The sequence below is a fragment of the Vidua macroura genome, chromosome 22, assembly GCF_024509145.1.
Source record: "Vidua macroura isolate BioBank_ID:100142 chromosome 22, ASM2450914v1, whole genome shotgun sequence".
NCBI classification, from domain to species: domain Eukaryota; kingdom Metazoa; phylum Chordata; class Aves; order Passeriformes; family Viduidae; genus Vidua; species Vidua macroura.
The window spans coordinates 3,716,201-3,736,093 of NC_071592.1; the positions used below are offsets into that span (position 1 = coordinate 3,716,201).

The 19,893-nt window shown below is 49.6% G+C and overlaps 1 protein-coding gene across 1 annotated transcript in view; it reads left to right on the forward strand.

Annotated features, from left to right (window-relative positions):
• Window positions 1-639: 639 nt before the first annotated feature.
• The window catches only part of GRAMD1B (GRAM domain containing 1B), a 50,447-nt gene continuing 31,193 nt past the window's right edge, over window positions 640-19,893 (forward strand). Inside the window, exons 1-3 of the mRNA XM_053996818.1 lie at window positions 640-740; window positions 9,217-9,427; window positions 16,769-16,789. Coding sequence (XP_053852793.1) covers window positions 730-740; window positions 9,217-9,427; window positions 16,769-16,789 — 243 coding nt within the window. The 5' untranslated portion in view covers window positions 640-729. The remainder of the gene's footprint in view (window positions 741-9,216; window positions 9,428-16,768; window positions 16,790-19,893) is intronic.

Here is a 19,893-nt window from a genome sequence, read left to right on the forward strand (position 1 = left end):
GGAGATGCAAGCGGGTTGGGCACATTATGTAAAACGGGGAGGACAAACACAACACTTTCAACCTGTCGGATTTATAACTCGCAGCGTTTGTCCAAGCCTTTGTAAAGCCTTTGGGGGTCTCTTTGGCGGGGGAGACGCGAGCGGGGCGGGCAGGGCTGGGCGCATAATGTAAAACGGGGAGGACAAACACAACGTTTCCAACCTGTCGGGTTTATAACTCGTAGGGTCATTGCAAGCCTTTGTAAAACGCTTGGGGGTCTCTTTGGCGGGGGAGATGCGAGCGCGGTGGGCGCATAATGTAAAACGGGGAGGACAAACACAACGTTTCCAACCTGTCGGGTTTATAACTCGTAGCCTCTTTTCAAGCCTTTGTAAAGCGCTTGGGGGTCTCTTTGGCGGGGGAGACGCGAGCGGGGCGGGCAGGGGTGGGCGCATTATGTAAAGCGCTGCGCACGCGTGTGCGCGGAGCGTGTGCGGCCGCACCGGGCAGCATCAGCGGGGGGACGGGCATGGGCACGGCCGGGGCCGGGGCGGCGTGTCCGGCACTGCCCGCAGCGCCGCGGCGGCCCTGAGAGCCCCGGGGAAGGGCCGTGCCATGCTGCAGGAGGTGAGTACCCTCCCGGCTGGCCGCACAGTGCATGAATGAATGAACCCCCATGAATGCCGAGCGATCCCGAGTGAATTCCGCCTAGCTGCTGCTGCCGCTGCCGCGCCGCTCCACGCTCCCGAATGGCTGCCAGGTTAGTGCTGTCGCTGTCACACATGTGTCACACGCAGGGCTCGGCTCTTGCGGCTCCTCCATCGCACACAGGCGCTCTCCGGGCAGATTAAAGCTGGAGTCCATGTTGGTTGCTGCTGCTGCTCTCCGTTCGGGGGACTGGAAAGCAGGCGGAGTGCCATCATGGTGCAGAGATGCTTCGTTTCTCTTCCTTTCCGCGGGCTGATCCCTTTTCATTTTTCCATTTTATTTTATTTATTTTTTCCTCTCCTTGTTCTGTCCCCCACGCACGTGCCCTGCCTCTCCTGCAGGGCGGAATTGCTAAAACAGCCTTTTCGATTGTTCCAAACAATGGGCAAATCTGATTGTTTGGCTTCTTTTTTTTTCTTTCTTTCTTTTTTTTTCTTTCTTTCCTTTTTTTTCCTCCAGCTTTCATTCCCCTCACCCCTCCTCATTTCCCCTTCACGCCCTGCTGTGTCCCCCATCCCCCATTCCCACTGTCCCCCATCCCCCCATTCCCTCGGGGACAGTTATTCCTGCCATAACATCTGGGTCCAGGGGAAGAGAGAGGCAGGAGGGGGTCGAAGCTGGATGCGTCATGGAGCTGCTGCAGGAATATGGTTGGATTTGTTTGCCCATGTGCTCTCCTGCCTCTACAAGGGCTCGTGGTTCCGCTCTGCCTTCCTCTCCCGGTGTTTGTGTATTTGCACTGATGGGGAGAGGCAGGATTTGGTTTGTGCCGCTTTTTCAGGCTCTGCTCCAGAGTCTATACAGGTGGCTTTTTGGTTTTTTTTAAATATTTTTTTGGCAAGGGAGAGCAGTAGGAAGTGAGGATTCATTGCACTGTGTGTGTTCACAGACAGGGAGAATCTGCTGAGTGCCCTAAAAAATAGCATTTTCTTAGATTACTGGTGGCTGACATTGTCCTGTGCATCATGGAAATGCTGGTTCAGAAAAGAGAATATATTCCTGTTCCCTTGCTCCATGAAATCACATGCATCTGCAGGAGAAGCTGGTAGATTTAGGATGCAGCTTGTGATTTTGACTCAGTAGGATGGAAACTTCAGGTCAAATCTTCGGGATGTATTTTACAGCAGTGCAATAACTTGGAACCACCAACATTCTTCTCCAGCATTCTCTTGGGGAAGCCCTCATCTGATAAACAGCTGGATGAAACCCCCATCTGATAAACAGCTGGATGGAACCCCCAACTGATAAACAGCTGGATGGAACCCCCATCTGATAAACAGCTGGATGAAGCAGGAGAAACTCTGTTAAAGTGGGGGACAAGGTTGAGGCGGGTCCTCAGGACAAAGGGCATTTGTGGCTCTTGCACTCAGGGGTTCTGACCCTCTCTGGTTCTATCCCGGAGCTGCCCAGTGCTGCTGCAAGGCTGGAGCAGAGCAGGGGGGGTGCACGGAGGGGATCGATCACAAATTGTTGCGTTGTTATTTTCGGAAAGGTGAAGGGAGGAAACATCAAGGGCTGAACAAAGGGAATTTGTTTGATCCCAGCTTTGAGGATCACAACATCTTCCATTAACTTGTGACGGCTGTGCTGACGAGCCGTGGGAGTGAGTGGGACGATGCAGAGCTCCAGCTTTGTCTCCTGCTCCTGCTGCACAATGTCCCTGTCCGCCCCCGCGGGCTGCGGGGCTGCTCCCAGCCTTCCTCGGAGCCTTCCTCAGGCTCACTTCCGTCAGGGCTTTGTGAACCCCTGCCACAAGGCTGGGATGTGCTCAGGGGGACAGTGCTGTGCTGGGCATAAAGTCCGTGAAGCCTTGCTGGAGTTACAGCAGGGAAAAGTGCCTGAGCTCTTCTGGAGGGAAGCTGGGAGTCGTATCACAGCTACATCCCCACCCAAAAGTGGGCCTGGCTGTTTATCACCAGCTTTGTTGCTTTATCTCACTCTCCCTTGAAATGAAGCACATAGGACAGCAGCATTGCATCCCCAAAGCACTGAAAGATTCTGATGTTAGCTTGGAAATGACAAGGATTAAAATAAACGGCTTGGATTTATTTTAATTTTTATTTTTATCCTTTGAGCTGTCAGGTTTTCAGAACTTCCCTCACATCAAAGATGGTTGAACAGTGTCTGTTGTGGTTTTGTTTATTTTTTAAACAAGGCTTGTGAGCTGTGTCCTGCCCCAAGTTCCAGGCTTGGAGATGTTGATGGAAGCATCAGACATTGCAGGTCTCGCTGTTAATTACAAGAGCTGTTGACTTTGTGGTGGGGAGGGGAGGAAAACAAAGCCTGGATCTGTTCCTCCTTGGGAAGTACAGCTGCAGAGTGGGTGCCCTGCAGGTGGCTGTGGTGGGGCTGTGTCTGTCACCTTCAGAGGGATGTGAAATTCTTACTTGCTGCTGTTTCCCCTTCACTGCTTCCAGATTTCTTTGTATTATCCACCATACTTCGTTTTATGTGGCTTGCCTTCCTTTGGAGCAAATGGAATGATAATAATTTGTGACTGAGGGAGGGGTTTAGGGTGTGATTTATAACCCATGGTGGTTCCCTGCACATTAATGACCCTTTCCAAGTTGTGACTGGTGCGTTGTTTGATTTATTATTAAGATCTCTCTTGTTGCATTTCAGAAACATTTTCCAACTTCTCCTCGGGATTTTTGCAGTCACTCCAAGCAGGAAGGGAGAGGTTGCTTCCAAGCTGGCTGAGGGGGAGTTTCAGTGAGAGATGAGGCCGTTTGTCCATGGGTCTGTCTCCAGTGGTAACCAGGATCGGGTGATCCACGGGGACAATGACATGGTTAATAATGCATCTGCCCATCCTCGCACTGCTGGCTGTGGGCAGAAGGCAAATTCCTTCCTAATGCTTGCAGTGATTTGCTAATCCTCTGAGGCATAATAATTGCATTAATTTTATTTCATGAATATGTAAACATGTGATTGGATGTCATGGGAGGACAGCGTTCTGCGAAATGTCAAAATAGAGTAAATCTTAAACAAAGCTGGACTTTGCTGCTAAAAAACATGCAGAAGGCAGACTATTTATGATTCTTTTCAAAGCACTTGTCATGAAGCACTCCTTGGTTTCTGCACAGCCCTGCAGGTGTCATTGCTTTTTTGACTTATTGCTTTCTCTTTTGTCTCTCTTGCTGGGAGATGTAATAGAAATAGAACATTTTGTTATTGCTTGTAGAGCAATGGCGGGCCCAGGGAATTGCTCCAGGATCTGTGCAGGTTTTCATTCTTGGATTATCAATTTGAAGGGAGTGTAGGTTGGTGATCAAAAGTTGTTACCATCTGCTTGCCGTTTGGGAGACTGCATAATGAGCTTCTGAATCTCCTCTTTTCCACTGATGTCAGACTGGATGGCAGAAAAGTATCTTTGTAGGCGTCTAATTAACCCCTCTAATAGCTGTTTCAGAGGAGAATTAACTCTTTTCAGTGCTAGAGCCAGGCCTGAGGTGCCTTCTTGACCTTTCTGCTCTTTTCCAGACTATCAGCACAAGTTCTGTGTTGTCCTCCAGGATCTCCTCTGGTCTTGCTCAGGAAAGTGTAGGCACAGGCTTGACTTTGCACAGCCCATGGATTTCAGACAGGGAGAGTTCAATATGTGCTTCAATATGCACATCTCTGCTGCTCTGGGGACATATTGCTCAGCAGAATTCAGCTCAAACTGCAGAACAAACCCCAGTTCTGGCCTGGAAGAGCTCGTTACCAGCTCGGTGCTGCAGGGAGGAGTGAGTAATTGCAGGATGACTCTTGGAATTCTTTTGAGTGCTGAGAGGAGACTTGGAGGCCTTTAAGCTTTCCAGATCAGGACTTGCATGAGGAAATCCAAGGGGTTGAGAAATGCACTGCAGGGAATGGTGTGGGTGGTGTTTTTCTGCCCCTGAGAAGCTGGTGGTGGTCACAGCTGTGTACCTGAGGCTGCTCCTTGTTCAGCTGAGCTGCTCCAGTTGCAAAATTCTTTGGTCCTTTTCCTACTTCTGGCTGAATTCTTATTCACATCCTGCAAGTGGCAGACCCAAAGGAATTTGCTGTGCTAACCTGTGTCACAGGTGCTGTGACAATGCCCTTCTGGAGCTGGCTGCTGGCTCTTGGGGCACCTGTGATTTGGGGAAAAGCTGCTTGTGTCAGTCCCAGGGATGGCTGTGGCTTCAGAGCTGGTGGGATGGACAGAATTTTGTGTCACTTCAGGATGCTTGGGTGTCATTCATGCAGAATTCATTTAACAGACTGCACAAAGTCAGGTTTCTTGTGGAGTTCTCCATGAAACATTGTAAAGAGTTCCTTTATGGTTTTAAGGACACCAAGCTCAACTTGTGGAATATCTTTCCCAGAAGTGACTGCTTGGCGAAGTTCTGTCCATCACCTGGTTCAGACCCTTACAGGGAATATTGTGTTGGAGGAGAAATTTGGCTTTTCTGTGTCTGCCTGGTGTCTCAGGGGCTGGTCCATGCATTGCCAAACATTCCTTTTCATCAGCTGAAGGAAAGCTTGTAGAATCCCAGAATGGTTTGGGTTGGAAAGGCCATTAAACATCATCTGTCCCATGGGAGGGACACCTTCCACTATCCCAGGCTGTTCCAAGCCCCATCCTTGGAATTCCAGGGATGGAGCAGCCACAGCTTCTCTGGGCCCCATCTGCCAGGGCGTCCCCACCCTCATGGGGAAGAACTTCTTCCATTTATCCAACCTAAATTTCCCCTCTTTCAGTCTGAATCTATTACTCCTTGTCCTATCACTACAATTTCTGCTAAAAAACCCCTCTCCAGCTCCAAGATACTGGCAGGCTACAGATTCTTTACTACACTGCTGCAGGTATTGATGCTTTTCCTCCACGTCTGAGCAGAGTTCGGCCCCTTCCCATCCACTCCACGCTTGCTGATGGTATTTTGATGAGGTTTTCCCTTTAGGGACAGCAAGGACATAAACCAAGGAGACAAACCCAGCCTTCTGTGCTTTCAAATGCTCCGTGCAGGGGTTTTCACCTCAGAGCAAAGGGGCTGCTGCTTAGGTGGGCTTGTTTGTGTTCTGTCCCTCACTTAGCCTGTCTCATGTGCTGAAGGCTGCTCTGCAGGGGGATGTGAGGCCCTGAATGCACTCTGGGCAATTAGGTCTCTAAGGCGTTATTTATTACAATTATATTTTTTTTTTTTTTCAAAGTGGGTCAAGCCGTTTTGGCATTTCAGGCGTCGATTCCTGGTTCAATTGCGGGCCGTGGTCGCCATGGCAACTGCAGAAAGCGTTCGTCATGGCTGTGCCTTGGGCTGGATTCAAATCCAGGGAAGGAGCAGGAGCAGGGAGAGCTTGGAGGGGCTCGGGGCAGGGGCAGCCCTTTCTGTGCTTTCTGTGCCCATCCTCGCTGTCACGGAGCTCAGTTAACAGATTCCTCGTTTTCTCTGTCTGTGGAGTCCTTCACGCAGAAATATTCAGCTTTTCCCAGTCATCAGAGAGTAGGAGGGGAATTCAGCCCTCCTGGGTTTGAGATTTGTGCCACTGACTTCGGGGAGAGCCAAAGAAGGAGCCCTTGATGTTGTTTTTCCCCCCTTATTTCTGCAAAGGTGAGGATCCACCCATGCCTAACATGATAGATGCGGATGGATTTCATTTTTTAAACTAAAAAATGAGCTTGGAAGACAGAATCTGCCCAAGGTTGTGCTTGGCACAGCTGGCACCAAAAATTGTGGCTCTGGCAGTGTGAGCTGGGCAAAAATAAAATTGCCAGCTGTAAGCAATGATCTAAATGCATCTAAATGATCTAAAACATCTAAGGTGATGCTGCTCCTGTGCAGCTGCAGTGCTAGGGCATGCTGGGCTGTGGCTAAAAACCCACCTCGAGGAGCTCTGTAAGACCATAAAGAGACTAAAATAGCACCAAACTTTCCAGCATTTTTCATCTTGAGTTTCACCTAATGTGATGCCAGCTCTACCCTGGTTTTGAGCTGCTCATTCTGAGCTTTAATTGAGCAGCAGCAAAATCTCACAACTGCAAACTGAAAGCAAACAGAGCCTGGACTGAATTTGGCTTGGTCTTTACAGAGCTGCTCTAAACTTAAGCTCAAAGTGAAACTGTGAACTCACACAAACCGAAAATGAGACGGAGGCTGTGTGTGGTAAACTCAGGTTTTGTAGAGCTGTAGAGGAGAAATTAGTACATGTGTTCACACATGTGCTAGTCAGGGACAATGGCTTCAAATTCTTGCCTTGTGTCTTTGGGCACCTCTCACGTAAACCAGCTTATGTTGCCTCAAACACACTGGGGGCAAGCAGGACCTCAGAATTTAGAGGTTTTAACTAGAAGTCTCCTTTTTCTACAGTAAAAATGGCAATTCAGAACCATTTCCATCTCTGGGGCTGCTGATGATGAACTCGGAGTCACCAAGATAGCTCTGCAGGGCTGCTAAAATTGAGTTTAGCAGGAGAAGGAGCTGCAGGAGCACAGACACCCATTTTGACTGGATCAGCTGAAAATCTGTGAAGGAACCTGATGCTTTTTAATACTTCAATAAACTAAGACATCCCTGATAATTTTACTTCATGTTACACCTAAACTGTGGCAGGCACTGCTTCTGGGAGAATGGTCCAGATAATTTTTTTTTTTATTTTCCTTTTGCTTCAATTATTATTTGGGGGGATTCAATGTTGAATATTGCAGCAGTTATTGCTGCACTGGTTTAGCATTCAATATTCCTGTGCCTTGTCCAGGGAAAGGGAGGGCACAGGACAAGAGGATGTGACAATATTTCCCTTGGGGATGTGCCATTGCCCCTTGTGAAGAGCCCCAAGCCAAGGGGGGATTGCTCTGCACTGGAGCTGCCTTGGGGTTTGAGTGACATTTGAACAGGTTTTTATTGCTCTAAATCTTATATTTCTCATCCTACTGGGTAGAAATAGGTGACAGAGCAGAGTTTAACTTAATCCACCTTCCTGCCTAGAGAACATTTTGCACACCCATTTTCCCAAGCCTGTCCATGATCTGGATGAAATCCCACACTTTATAGGGGTGAAGGCATCTTCTCAGGGGCTCCTGGGAAGCTCCACGCTGCTGTTCCTGGTGCCAGCTCCTAGGAAATCTGATTCTGGCCCTGTTTGCATAAGCAGCTTGGCTGTGTGCTTCCTGCAGGCTCTTCAGGGAAAGTTTCATCACTTGTGCATTGACACAAGCAGTGAGCAAATAAAGGAGAATTTACAAGACCAGTTCATCCAAAACCAAACCGCTCCAAACCTGGGAACTGCTGGGGGAGCGTGTTACACTGGCTGCTCGTATCTAACTAATGCTTGCAAAATGGTTTTGGCATCTTCAGAGGTAAGAAGGGATGGATATGGTTTTTATCTGGGAATTAATGAAACCTCAGGCACGTGTTCAGCTCCTCTGGATTTTCAAGGAGGAGATGATCCATTTGGAGTGCCTTGCTGTGCATCGTTGTGATTGCTGTGTGCAATTTGGCTGAAATCATAGCCCATAAGAGCCTGATTGTAACAATTTCTGTAATTCAATCCCTTGCAGTTGTAATTCCTCCATCCTTTCCCTGCTGCCTGTGCTGTCAGATGTGGCCTGTTTGGTGTTGCTCATGAGATAACAGGCTCCTGAAGAAGTTAGCACAGATCCAGTGCTTGCATCAGGCCCCTCTGTGACCAGCTGGAAAAGCCTCGAGGATGTCTGGTCAGAAATAGATTTGACTCCTGAAGGAAATGAGTGACGGAGGGAAAAATGGGTGTAGTGTGTGGTATTTTGAAGAGTCTGGCAGGAAGGAGAGGCATCAAAAGAGAAGGAACAGTGAGGAAATCTGAGTTTTCCTGTTCTGTATTAGTTTGTACATTACTGGCTTGCTGATCTGGGTGCTGGGGCATTTGCTGAGGAAAGAGAATGAGAAGTTCCGTTCCCCTCATAATTTTTGTAAAACTCTGAAAGGCCTTGCTTTTCCCATTGTGAAAAAGGAACTTAATTTTTGATTTTTTTTTTTTTAATCACAAAGGCTTTTGTGTCACAGCAAACCATTTTCATGCCCAGCTCTAACTGGTGTGGGAAAGGATGGTTCTGTACAGGAAATGCTGCATTGAACGTCACCGTGACTCCCCTCCCAGAGCCCCAGCGTTTGTGATGCTCTTTGCTGGGGTGTTTTCTGAAAGGTGTGACCCCGTTTTCGTGCATCCTGCTGAGAAGAGCTGCACTAATAAAGGAGGGGCAGAGCGAGGCTGTGTTGAACACGCTGACACCTCTGTCGTTCTTGAGCTTACATTGATTTTTCTAAGCTCAGATCATCGTTTGAAACTCGGAGAGCCCACGGGAGCCAACGAGTTCCCTCTCGTGGGCATTGCTCTGTGGTCTGAGGGGTTGAGGGGTGGTTGGAGCTGCCGCTGCCAGCAGTTCCTCTGCCTCTGGTAAAAGAGAACTGCCTCAGTGCACGGGGGGCACCGGGCGCGTTCGTTCAGGAAGCAGCTCTGTGCTGTGGGTGCTGCGCAGCTCGGGGTGCAGCTGTTTCACTTCGGAGATGCTCTGACCCCGCTCTCTTTCCCCTTCCTCTGCCCTGCAGTACTGCCAGTAACTCCAACCGCAGCACGCCCGCCTGCTCCCCGATCCTGCGCAAACGCTCGCGCTCGCCCACGCCGCAGGACGCCCCGGGGGACGCCATGGTGGAGAAGGGCTCCGACCACTCCTCGGACAAGTCCCCGTCCACGCCGGAGCAGGGCGTCCAGCGGAGCTGCTCCTCCCAGTCCGGCCGCAGCGGGGCCAAGAACTCCAAGGTGAGGGGCGAGCAGAGGGCTGTGGCCGCCGCCGTGCCGGCTCTGTCCTCTGCCTTCTTCTTCTCTGGCTGATTCCCCTCCCTCCTCCCCCGTCGGATTTCTGAAGGTTCTCCTAACTCGGGGTCCTTCGCCCGGCTCAGATGTCAGCACAGCTCTGAGGCTGCAACTTTCTCTAGTCAAGGTCCTGTTCCTCGGGAGGCTCCGTGGGAGAACCCCTCCACCAGGGGTTTTCAACAGACCTTGAAAATCAGCTGGTTGCAGTTACTTTTTGTCACCTGGATCATGAAATAAATAAGGTTTCCCCTGTGACGGGCCTGTGCATTTCCCCAGTGCTATCCAAGCCCTCTGGGATCAGTTCAAATTGCAGAGTCAGTTTTCCAACCCCCTGCCCATTCCTTCCGTGGCTGCAGTGTTATGGCTGGCTTGCCCAGGGTAGCTGATATTTTCCCCAGGAAGTTTTTGTGTCTTTGGACCAGATTAGAAACAGCCTTGTCTTTGCTGTGCAGGGGAAGAGGGTTTCAGGTTTGGCTCTAGGTTTTTGTGTGAGCAGTGGTGCCTGGTAAAACACACACAGGAGCCTGGGGTACCAAACAAACCTTTGATTATAACCCTGGTATCAGTGATGTGTCAGCTCTCAGGAGCACTTGTGTTTGCCCAGAGTTTTGCAGTGGGATGTTTCAGCCTGAGTAATTTCACAGGCAGAACTCTGATGGCTTGTATAAAATGAATTGTTAGATCTTTGCCTGATTTATTGCTGGATTGTGTCACAGACCAGAAATCTTCATCCCCTCCCCTCCGTGGCCAGCCAGCAGAGGGAACAGGACTCAGTGGCCCACATTCTGATCTCTCACCACTGTGGGGGGACTCTGTGAGTTCAAAAGAGGGGTGAAAAGGGTTTTTCAAGCTGAATCACTGGCGTTCCGAGGTTGCCCTTGAGGTCAGCCTGGCTTCCTGTGCACGCAGTGACCTACAAACCCCGTCCCAGCGCTGGGTGACACCCTCAGCACGGGGTTGCCAGCACCGTGTTCCCAAAAGGGAGCCGTGGCATGGGAGGAGGATCAGGGCACGCTGTGCTCGGAGCCACCCTGGGGGTGCTCACGGGGAAATGGGCTCCTTGGGAAGGGGAACACAGAGAGGAGTTGCATCGTCCTAGCCCTCAAAATTAAGGTCATGGGGGTGAGATTTTTACCAGCACAGTGACTGCTAAAGCTGAACTTTGATTCCTGGTGCTTTCCACAGGGAAGAGGGGGTACAGTGCTCTCTGTTGGGTGTGTGGGTTTTCCTTCTCTTGACCTGCGAGGTAATTTTTCTTCTTTCCCTAATTATTCTCTTTTCATTCCTGCATGCTTTCTCTCCGATTAAGTCACACAAGCGCCTCTCCAAAGTAAGCCTTCTTTTTTCTCTCCTGTCCCCCACTGTAGAGCTGTCTCACCACTCAGGAACCCTCCCTGTGGTGCTGAGTGCTGACCCCAGTCAGGCATTCTCCTGCTGTGGCTGTGAGAATGTCAGCAAGAGCTCAGCCCCGTGCCTGTAGCTGGAAGCTGGGTTCACTTACATCACTGGCATCTCGCTGGTATTTGCTCACACAGCCTGAGAACTGGCCTGTTCATCACAGCCCTGCAGCTGCTTCCAAATCATTTCAGTCTTCAAGTTCTGCTTTCCCCTCTCCCTTGAAGCGAGCTGCTGTCTTTGCCAGGGAGAAATCCTCTGGAGAACCACGATCCCTTTTCTTTCCTTCTTCCTCCACCATTTCAGAAACGAGAGTTGTTCTCCATGACTTCTTCCCTGCTTTTCATGATAAATAGCATTTTTGTGGCCAGTGATCTCAGCTTGCTGCCCTTGCAGGCTCTGCTGTGTGACGTAAATATCAAAGATCAGTGATTTCAAGTGAACCCAGCTTGAACCTGGTAGAACAGACCTGTCCCAAATGAATTGTGAGAATTCATGGGCTCGCTCTGAGAGCTGATAAGCAGAAGATCCCTCTGTGGGTGCTTGAATTGGAGATAAGATCGTTTGGGATTTGATCTCACACCTCTGTGCTGCCCTCAGAAGAGTGGAAAAAATCAGAAGTGCAGGTGGGATGTTGTTGGAGAAAGTGCCAGGCTGTTGGCATTTCCACTTTATGAAAGCAGAATGGCTTGGATGGCTTCACAAAAATCCACAAAATCCTTGTCTTGGCCTTTCCCCAGTGGATGCCTCAGGTTTCCTTCTAGGCAAGTTCTCAGAGGGCAATGCTGGCTCACTGTCTTCCCTTGGTCGTGGTCCTTGTGACCAGCCTGACCTTGCATGATTTGCTGGTGTCTGCTGGGAGCTTCTTGACGTCTTTTTTTTTAGACAGCTTGTCTTGTGCTTGGTATCTGTAGCTGGGATAAGCGAGGGGAGCACTGTGGTGAGGTGTGAAAGGAGTGCTGTGGAAGGTCTGGAGTAGCAGGGTCCTGACAGGATTGCTGGTGAGTAGAGGTGCGTGGGCCAGGACAGGCTGTGGAGAGCTGGAGGTGCAGAGGGTTTGAGGAGAGGGATTGGTGGGAAGAAGCCTGGGACAGAGGGATGGCTGTGTAAAATGTGTGTGCAGCGCTGCTCTGAGGTACCTGCAGCCATCCCCTGCTTCTCTGAGAGGGAAAAACCCAACCACTGAGAGGCAGCTGGAGAAACTGGAGGGAAGTGGAGCCCAGATGAGTTCAGAGGGAAGGGGATCCCAGGCAGGACCCCCAGCAGCCTGTCAGAGCCTCCTGCCCTGCTCACACAGGATATTCTGAGTTGCATCCACGAGGATCATCGAGTGTGCAGCCTGGAGCTCTGTTCCTTGCTCCACAAGCTGTTTCCTCTGGCACAAACACAGAATTTTCAGGCATTAAACCCCCTGCTTCCCCCCACACAGACGATTCTGTTGTCTGCTCATACAGGGAGAGGTCAGGAACAAAAAAACTCGAGGGCAAAGATTCTAAACTCTCCTTTCTCAGCCTCTTCTCCTCTCCCCACCCATCTCCTGCGGGAAGAATGGTTTGCTTTCCCAACCTGTCTGGCTAATGAGGTGGAACAGCTTGAGCCCATGAGTTTGCTGCTGTGTTGGTACAATTGCTGACAGATCTGCTTCAGCTCCCTGCCCTCTTTTGTCCGTGCTGTTCTGTCGTGCTGCAGCGCTGCCGTCAGAGGGAGTGCTCCACCAGGAGTTAGTTTTAAACACTGGAGTGCTCCAGCAGGAGTTTTTAAACACTGGAGTGCTCCACCAGGAGTTTTTAAACATTGGAGTGCTCCACCAGGAGTTTGTAAACATTGGAGTGCTCCAGCAGGAGTTTTAAGCACTGGAATTGTTGGAGGCAGTGCTCCACCAGGAGTTTTTAAGCACTGGAGTGCTCAAACAGGGATTTTTAGGCACTTGAGTGCTCCACCAGGGCTTTTAAGCACTGGAATTGTCACAGGGAGTGCTCCACCAGTGGTTTTTAAGCACTGGAATTGTCACAGGGAGTGCTCCACCAGTGGTTTTTAAGCACTGGAATTGTCACAGGAGAGTGCTCCACCAGGGATTTTTAAGCACTGGAGTGCTCCAGCAGGAGTTTTAAGCACTGGAATTGTCAGAGGCAGTGCTCCACCAGTGGTTTTTAAGCACTGGAATTGTTGGAGGCAGTGCTCCACTAGGAGTTTTTAAGCACTGGAGTGCTCCAGCAGAGTTTTTTAAGCACTGGAGTTGCATCCCGAGGGATTCTTTCCCAGAGCTCTGTGCCACCCTGACCCCACCACTGTGCCACAGACCAAGGTCTGACTCAGCCTTAGGCTTTTCTGGGACAGCTTTCCAAACTCAGAAAAGCCAATCTTTCTGCTGGTAACCAGCAATGAAATATGTATTTTTTGACTATTTTGCTCTTGCCCAAGGATAAAAGTGGTTTCCTTCAGATCCTTCCCAATGCCTGTAGCTAATGGTGAATGCTGAGAATTAATACTAAGTTAGGGGGAAAATCTGAATTTTGGTGCAGTCCTGGGGGCTGTAGAACAGTTCAGGTCGGGAGGGATCTCAGGAGATCTCTCACCCAAGCCCTGCTCAAAGCAGGGTTAAACCAGCTTGGTCTAAACCCTTGTCCAGCCACATTTTGCAGCCCTCCAAGGCTGGAGATCCCCCAGCCTGGCCAGGCCCCTGCTCCAGTGCTTAACCACTCTTGTGAACAGGCTTTTCCTCCTCTCCAAATAGAATTTCCCCTCCTGCAGCTTATGACTGTTGCACCTTGTCCTTCCAGTGTGCCACGATGAGAAGAGTTGGGCTGTGTCTTCTCATCCACCCCTCCCACTGGGTGGGACAAAGCCCCTTCAGGTAGTAGGGAATGAAATTGGGGCTGGGCTGGGGGTTTGGGGGATAAATTCCATCAATATCCAGGAGTTATGGCCATTTGGAAGCCGGGGGGGCAGCGTAGCTTTTGCAAGTGCACAGATGAGGAGAGAGGGCTCCGGAATGTGTCCTGAGCTCTGGTTCTGTGCCTCTGCTTGCCCAGGTGTGAAAGGGATTTAGGGATGCTCCTCGAGCTCTGTGGTGTGCCATTCACTTGGCAGAAGGGTTCTGTTCCCCCGGGAGCAGCAGGGGGTGAGCTGTGATGCTGCTGGCAGTGATGCTCAGAGGTAGAAGCTCTGTCAGGGTGAGGTTTGGTGTGTGACCTGTGTGCCCTGCAGAGCTGCAGCCTTTCCCAGCAGTGCATGGAGACATCAGGGCACTAAACCGTGACTATTTAGAGGCAACAATTCAAGGCTTAGGAAAAATATTCCGTTTTTCACATTCCTCCAAAGCTCTTCCTGGTTACAGCCCCCTTGTAACCACGAACTCTGTGCTCCTGTAGCATCATCTCTGCAAACCTGTCCCATCTTCTCCCTGTCTGTGTGCAACCCCCTCCTTCTGTTACTTATTTATTTTCTCTTTTCAGTTCTAATGCTTATGGTTTCTTTTTCCAGTATGACAGACTTAACCTGCTCAAAGTAAGAATATGTTTTTCCTTTTTCTTTCTTTTTTCCTCCCCCTCTCCATTTTACTGTCTCTTGATTTTCACAGTTTGCATCTCCCTCTCAGTGAGCTTAAAAAAAAAAAAAAAGATAAATTACAAGGAGATTTAAGGGCTGAGGTTGTTTGGATTTTGGACAAGTCTGTTGAACTTGTTGGAGGCAAAAGCTGAGGTTTGAATGTTGGTATAATTAAGGATGTTGGTAAAATGATGGACCTCAATATAATTATGGATGTCAGAATAATTTTTTTGCGTGGAAGAGCTTAAAGAAGAACCTGCAGAGCTCTTTTATAGAGGGCCCTTGATTCAGGGAAATTCACATGTGAGGAGGGGAAAAAAAAGTAGTTCCTGCAATGAATGCAGGAGGGGGGACTGAAATCCTGTTGGGCTGTGCTGACACCACGGCACAGGCACTTTGATTTAGAAGGCAGAGTGACAGCAGTGCCTCTGTTGTGTGTGTGCCAATTATGGTTTGATTATGAGCTTTTTTCCCCAGGAATTTCTGAGTTACGCCTTTTGCTCATTAAGGCAGACAGGTGGCAAAACAAATCTGCAGGAAAATCACTCCATCTCAGGCCCTGTGCTCCTGAGGACAAGGTGCTGTGTGCATGGCTCAGATTAATTACCCTGGTTCTTTTTTTAGTCTAGTCTGGGTTGCATAAGGCTTTTTTCCACGTCCTACTTGCAGAGAGGGATTGACTTCCACCCAGTCTTTTATGAATGGATCAGGTATGGCCAAGTGTGGAAAAGAGTGGGAAGTAAGAGGAAATTCCTCTGGTTGGAGGAACGAGTATGGGATATGAGCCATGCTCTGTGTCAGTCCCCAGCTGATCTCCTTGCCCCAGGATTTGGGGAAAAAGGGGGTGTTCCAGTTTTTAAAGTCGAATTTTTGTATTTTAGCCTGTGTACTGTATTACTGTGGGGCTTTTCACGAGAGACTGGGAGCTCTGCAATGGATCCTTCAGAAATGTTGGCTCCAAGAGTGGGATCCAGTGAGGTTTTGTGGCTGGAATGGCTCGCAGGGAACTTGGAGCAGGAAGATCCAGGGGTGGGAGCAGAGCAGCCCCTGTGTCTTCACAGAAATCTGTTCCAATCTGACCTCATTAATTCTCCTTCCCTGTGGCAGCACACCCCGTGTGCCCTTGGTGGGCAGGCAGTGTCTGTGTCCCTGTGAATATTCCAGGGAATTCCCAGTGAAATTCCTGCAGCCTCTGTGGCGAGGCACAGCACAGAATGTTTCCCTTCCTATTCCAAACTGCCTGCAAAGCCTGGAAAATTCTCCAAGGTCAGAAGCAAGATGGCTTCAGAGGAGGAAAGGCAGTGAAATTTTGCTTCTGTCCTTGTGTGTTATCCTCAGCTCCCACGGAAGTGTTTGGGAGAGGGGACAGCACAGCTGGAGCTGCCCACCCTCGGTGGGAAGGGCTCTGGCACTCCCAGGCTTCACTGCCATGAGGGAAATCCCCCCCAAAAAGGGGGATTCCTGTGTGTGCTGGCAGCTCTGGATAGAGGAGCTCAGTGTCCTGCCCTTGGAAAGCCAGCCTGGCTGCAGTGGGAAGCTCATTTCTTCCTCTCCCTGCAGATAAATCTCACCTCCAGCTGAAAATTGCCGAGCGTGACTTTCCAAGCTGAGCCAGCTCTTTTGTGTGCTCCAATGTGACGTGTGGCCTGTCCTCTCCAGCCATCTGAAATGCCATGATAAGGATGGAAAAAAAAAAAAATCACATGTGCAGATGATGCAAAACACTGTGCGCTGAAATGCTGAAAAAAAAAATCCCAGCCTTTTTTTTTTCCTTGCCTAGCTTCTCTAGCGATTTTCTACAGCACTGTTCCTGGCTCTCTGTGTGTGTGCCTGTGTCTCCCTTTTAAAATTCAAAATCCCCTTGGAACATTTGCCTTTTGTGAGCAAAGCTGTGTCCCTGCTTCGAGGGCTGTTCAGGGCAATGGGGGTGTTACCACCTGGAAGAATGAAGCCCCTAAAGAGGTGGCTGGCAGTGATGATAATGATGATGTGATGATGATGATGGTGGTGGTGGTGATGATGAGCTCCTGTGTTGCTGGCTGGCACTGCTGGTCTGCAGACAAGGTGGCAGCATGTCTGTGTGTGTGTGCATGTGGACATGCACACCTTGGCCTGACCTGTTTCCTGTTCCAGACTCCTGCTGCTGGATTTGCCCCTTGCTCCTGTACCTGGGGATAACTGTGCTAGACCACACTGTGAAACCCATTGAAATCTTCTGTTTAATCCCACTTTCACTTCACTAATGATCCAAACCAGATTGGACCTGCTTTCTCTGTCCCTCTTTCTTTTTGATCCTAAGATCTCTGTGCTAACTAATGCTTCTCTTTTATTTTGTCCTTACAGAAAAGCCAGAGTTGGTATAATGTAAGTACTCCTGTTTCTCTTGTCCCTGGGTGGCTGCGGGCTGGGTGGGGGGAAGGTGCAAAGGGGCTTTGCAGTGGCACTGGGGCACTCTGACCATTTCCAGAAGGAGGAGCTGGAAATGGCTCAGCACTGGCAAAGGAGGGCTGGCATCCTGAGGAAGGGGATGCCAGAGACAGAGAGCAGAAGCTTTGTCCTTTTGGTCACTCTTGTGATGCTCCCCACATCCTGCACCTCTGGTGTCTCAGCACAGGGGCCGGGATGTGGTGACACGTGGTGGGTGACACGTGGTGACAAACAGAGCTGCCACCCTGCAAACCCTTTGTATCTCTCAGGGCGGTGCGGGGACCACAGAGGAATTATTTTCTACCAACCCCAGAGAAACACCAAGCACCCTTTGCTTCTGCCTTGGTGTTTTTTCGTTCTGCCAGCACGAGGGGCCCTGCTCTGGGCACAAAGTCGGTGTCACCTTTGCACAGTCGGGCCCCCACCCTCGAGGCTCTGAAGTAGCCATAGGCAAATGCAGCAGCCATCCATGGTCAGCCACAATTCCTGCCCTCCTGCAGGATGGGGGCCAGCAGAATGTGGGATTTTGGCTGAAACAGCGAGGTGAGGTTGGACAGAGGGGAGAGGCAGCGTTAGGAACCTGCTGGGTGTGAGCAGCATGGGCAGGAAGAGACCCCAGAGGCAGAGAGGGACAGAGGCAGTGAATAAAAGAATAAGAATGTTTTCTTTTAAGAATAAAATACAAACCAAGGAGGGCCAAACTGGTGGAGAAGTGGCAGATAAGGACTGTGAGCAGATGCCCCAGTCTGACCTGGCTGCTGCCAAACCCTGGCTGTCACCAGGCTAGAGGTGACTTTGGCTCTTACTGCTTCTGCCTGTAGCTGCTGAGCTCCATTCCCTGCTGCATGATGCTTTGCTGTGCTCTGCTTCTGTGGGTCTCTTGTGTTTTCATGTCCTCTCTATCTTATCTTTCTGTTCTCTTGTTTTTCCTCCATATATTTTCAGCATGAGAGACAGTACATCCGGAGAGTAAGCACTGGCTGCATTTTTTTGTGGTTTTCCCCACTCCACCCCATTATTTTCCTTTGTAAACAAAACAAACCAAACCCATTTTCTAGTTAGCAGAGACATTCTGGCCAGATAAAAGCAGCAGTGTGAAAATATGGATGAGCCACCGACTCCAGGAAGTCAGTCAGTCCTACTTGGCAGTGTTATTTCCATTAAAAATTTGCTAATGCATCTCCTTGATAGACTTTCCCTTCTCTGCCAGCTCCTTCCAGGCAGGATTTTTCTGCCATTTGGACCATTCTGGTTCCTCCATTCCTCTCCCCTCTGAGGGCAGCTCTAGAAATGGATCAGTGGAATCTGCCTCTTCATGAAACCTCACCATTTCCTCTGCTCACTTTCCCCTGCTCTCATTTTACACAAACCCCTCCGTGCCCAGAGCAAACACCCTCCACACTGTTCTGTGTGCCAGCTCAGCAGCCCTGGGTGCCAGGCACTGTGCAAACCCAACCCAAAAAATAATCCCTAAAAGAGCACATGGGCCTCAAAGATCTGCAGGGCATCACCAGTCTTCTTCATTTTTTTGCTGCTTTTAACTGGTCTTTTTGTCTCTGGAACACTGCATTCCTCTTTGCCAGTTGGAACCCTCCCTTTCCCCTCTCCTGGATTTCCTTTTTCTCTATTTTTTTTTTTTTCCTTAAGATGCCACCAACTTCTCCTGCCTTGTGTGTCCTCCTATCGATCCCACCAGTGCTTTTTTGGGATTGCCATCCCTGCCCCGTGGAGAAGTGGGAGGAGAGGGGTGAAGTGAGGTCATGGGTTGGTTTGGCAGAGCTGCCCCTCTCTCTGGTTGTGCTTTCTCTGCTTGGCTTTGCAGAGGACAAATGCAAACTGGTGCAGGTGCACGGTGAGATTGAGGAGGGAACCCTAGTTTGGGAATAAAACCCAGAGTTTTGGGGTTTGCTTTGACTTCTTGTCCTCGTGGTGGAAGAGCAGAAGGAAAGGAAAAGTCCCTGAGGTGCTTCTCATGCCTTTAGTGAGGAATTGTGTACATGGAGACTTTGGTTTGGAAATATTGTGGTTTGTAGGGGGATAAAATCTGTTGGTCGCTTGTGGTTTAACAATCAGTAGTGTCTGCTTTGGGTTGTGTGTCTGCATGGTGAATTATTGTTAATTCATTTATTATTTTAAAAAGAATTCATAAAAATAGACCTCAGGCCTTAAAGCTAAGCTTCCTTTGTAGTTTTGTTTGCTGAAACAGAGATGTGCCTTACTCTGCACACCAAGGTGCTCTGAGAGGTGGGAAATTGGTGTTTTGCTTCCCTGAGGACCCCGAGGAGGAGCTGCTCTGTCTGTGGGGGTGTCAGTAACTCCACACTTGGGAGAAGACACTTGTCACCCAGCAGATGCCATTAAAATGAGAGACAAACTGGAGATATTTTGCTGCCAGGGATAAAATCTCTCTCCTTCTCTCTTTTTTTTCTCTGGTTTTTGGGCAAAGGGCCCCATTCTGACCATGGAGAGCTCTCATTTCTGTGTCCCTGAGCCTGGCAAATCTGCCATGGTTTTCCTGCCCCATTCTGCCTCACTTGGGCTGTGAATCCTTCTACTTCCCTGTTCCCAAATTGGGGCGTGTGTCTCATTGTTCTGCAGCATTTCTGCTGCTCTGCAGCAAGGCTTGCTTCTTAAATTCAGCACCAGGCATCAGGAGAATCCAGAGGATGCTCTGGAAAAGAGAATGAGTAAGATGAACTTGAAAAGTTAGAGAAAACACAGTTGGCACCAGGGAAGAGGTGAGATTTAAATCCATGATGTTTTCACTTCAGCATTTACATCCCAAGGTCTGCCTTGCTCTGTATTCCTTTATTTTTATCTATCACACACCTGAATATTTTTCTTCTTCCTTTAACTGACCTGAGCAGTGAAAAGACACCAATTGTCTCTTTCAGCTGTTCCTAAATATTAGCAAATCAGAAATATTTGCTGTCCCAGTCAGTGTGAGCAGGTCAATAGGAGCCCAGTCCTTCCCACCTGTGTTTGGGAGAGCAAAGTCTGCACTGAGGATTGCAGGGAGTGGCACAGGAGCCCTGCTCCTG